Source organism: Ceratosolen solmsi, unplaced genomic scaffold (genome assembly GCF_000503995.2).
Source record: "Ceratosolen solmsi marchali unplaced genomic scaffold, CerSol_1.0 scaffold39, whole genome shotgun sequence".
Taxonomy (NCBI): Eukaryota; Metazoa; Arthropoda; class Insecta; order Hymenoptera; family Agaonidae; genus Ceratosolen; species Ceratosolen solmsi.
Window position 1 is genome coordinate 2,178,785 of NW_011948433.1, and position 2,590 is coordinate 2,181,374.

At 46.1% G+C, this 2,590-nt stretch overlaps 1 protein-coding gene across 1 annotated transcript in view; it reads right to left on the bottom strand.

Annotated features, from left to right (window-relative positions):
- Positions 1-2,106: 2,106 nt before the first annotated feature.
- Gyc88E (Guanylyl cyclase at 88E) overlaps positions 2,107-2,590 on the bottom strand; it is an 18,228-nt gene continuing 17,744 nt past the window's right edge. Inside the window, exons 11-12 of the mRNA XM_011502608.1 lie at positions 2,304-2,572; positions 2,107-2,205 (exon numbers count right to left, since the gene is read on the bottom strand). Of these exons, the coding sequence (XP_011500910.1) occupies positions 2,107-2,205; positions 2,304-2,572 (368 nt within the window). The remainder of the gene's footprint in view (positions 2,206-2,303; positions 2,573-2,590) is intronic.

The following is a 2,590-nucleotide window of genomic DNA, read 5'->3' on the forward strand; positions in this document are numbered from 1 at the left end:
GATGCCAAAAAGCCGTAATAATGGCGATCGAAGCACGGGAACGGTGGACATGGCCGTCGTCCTCGAGGCTGAAGCCCCGGAGGGAAGTAGCAGCCACCCACGGGTAAGGGAGGATGAACTCTAACCGGGTCAGTGAAACTCTAAAAATAAATAAACGGACTCGCGCGAATTCGATGTCGCGTCCAGGACTCCTCCTTATCCCACGTGGAGCTCGGTGTCGGGACGGCGTCTCGTCGTGGGAGGCTGCGGGAGGCGCGGCCGAGTCTATGGTTGCGACAATCGCGGACTTAGCTTGAAAAATCGCCCGTGTATCAGGAGCTCCCGCCGGCCCATTGTTACCAACCCCCTGACGTATGCCCCGTCGACACTCAGCGCGATTAACGCCCCCTGGTCTCGAGCCGGATATTAATGAAGCCCGTCGCCATTTTTCATCGGGGAAGTTCGTGGGTGGACGCGACGATCCCGCGCGACTCTTTACATCTTCACGAATCCACCGGACAATGTTGCCGCGACTTTTCGATTTTGTTTGTGTGTGTGCGTGCGCGTGCGCGTGTGCGTGCGTGCGTGCGTGCGTGCGTGCGTGCGTGCGTGCGTGCGTGCGTGCGCGTGTGTTTATCCTCGGCGCCACTCGAACGCGGCTGGCTCGCCACCGATGATTCCGTGAGCGTGTGTGTCCGTGACGCCCCACCGTCGGCGCTCATTGTTACGCGGATCTGAGACTATCGCTATCGTGCGCTGGGAATAACGAGACTCTGATGATGGAAATAGGGGATAATCCTGCGAGGAAACGGCAACGAGAGTCTCTCGACTCTCCGCATTACGGGCAATGCACGAACGAATTGACGGACTTGGCGGGATGGGAATTCCGTGGCCGCGCGATCATCGCGCAAATAATCGTCTTCAGCTATCCGTATGCGTCAGCAGTCACGATAAGTTCGCTCTTGCATTTACTGTCTCCGTTCCTCTTAATCAGGCCGAAGATTTTTTACTCTTTACCATTGATTGTTGTTATTATAGTTAATTAAGAAAACATTTTTTTTTTTTTCAAAAATAAATAAATCAAAAAGAAAGAAGCTTTATTCTGTATGATAATCTAAAATCTTTGATACGCTTTCTAGAGAGATAGAATTTTACAAGATTTATACTTAATGCTCACTCTCTCTCTCTCTCTCTCTCTCTCTCTCTCTCGCGTGCGCGCACACTCAAGATGTATCATATCATAAAAAATCTACGAGTACTTTGATCGTTCGGCTTAATAACTATTCTGCGATAAATACATTAGAATGTAAATTATAACGAGTAATTTTGAAATATGACACTTCATATTGTGCGTAAGCTTATTCATAAACTTATGTAGTATTATTTATCTGACAATTAAATATCTTTGAATATTGATTATTTGGTTTGCGCATTTTTCGAAAATATAAATATTTTCAAGACACACGATTCAGCCTTTATGCATTTTTATAACGACTTGATTAATAATATAAATACCGAGAATGCACGTTGCCGTGATTTGTAAAATACGAGAAATTTAAGTTAAAATATTATCAGTGGCAGTAGCCTGCTCATAGAAATTAAGTATTGGACACTAATTTAACGTAGGAGTATAACGTTTCATCCTTGTCGATACACTGACATAATCCTAATGACTCGTCGAACGAACTATTTCATTAAATATATTGGTGAAAGGTTTACAGACGCGAGTATTTTTGTTTTATTTTAACATACAGAGATTGTCTAACGTAACGCATCGACAATAACAAGTACTCTAAGTGACATGTGTTCTTTTTAATTCGAAGGCCGCTTCGAAGTTAAAGAAACCGTAAGGAAGCTTAGTACGTTAGTTAGTTCATTACGTCTCTTACATGATTGAACAACAGCGAGTCAATTGCAGCATTACATCATAATCTAATATCATTCTCCATATAAATTGCTCTAAATAACCAATGATTGCTGTATATTAAGCGCCGATATACGCGAACCGGATGCATCTTCTTGGTCAGTACGTTTAGAGAGACGATCCACCTAATTCTCCTCCATTGATCCTCCTACTCGTCCTGGTGTATTTTAACAAACGCGGGCAGAACCGAGACGCCTGAGAACTCATGCAATGGCGCAAGCGTGGCCACTACTCTTGCCCTTGTTCTTGCTCTTGGAGATGGCAAAACCAGGACAATGGCAATGATCGGGAAGGAGCTGGAGCTGCGATTGACTGGCCTCACTGTCGCTGCATGTCTTACCGCCCTTGCTCGAGGAGCCGCTCGAGTCCGGACGCTTCTTGCCCCCGTGCTTCTGCTTACAGTGTTGTTCTGAACCACGTGCTCATGCTGCTGAGATTGTTGCTGTTGTTGTTGCTGTTGTTGCTGCTGTTTATCTCCCTCCTCATCATGTTGTTGTTGTTCCTCATCCTCTTGTTGTTGCTGCTGCTGCTGCTGCTGCTCAACGTGCATCTTATCCTGGTGGAGACGGAAATGCTGCTCGGTGTCCGAGATGAGAGAGCCAAAGACGTCGACACGATGGATATCCTCACTGACCGTCGATATGCCACTCAACGAGTTAGAACGCATTTCTGCGCATGTGTGGTTTG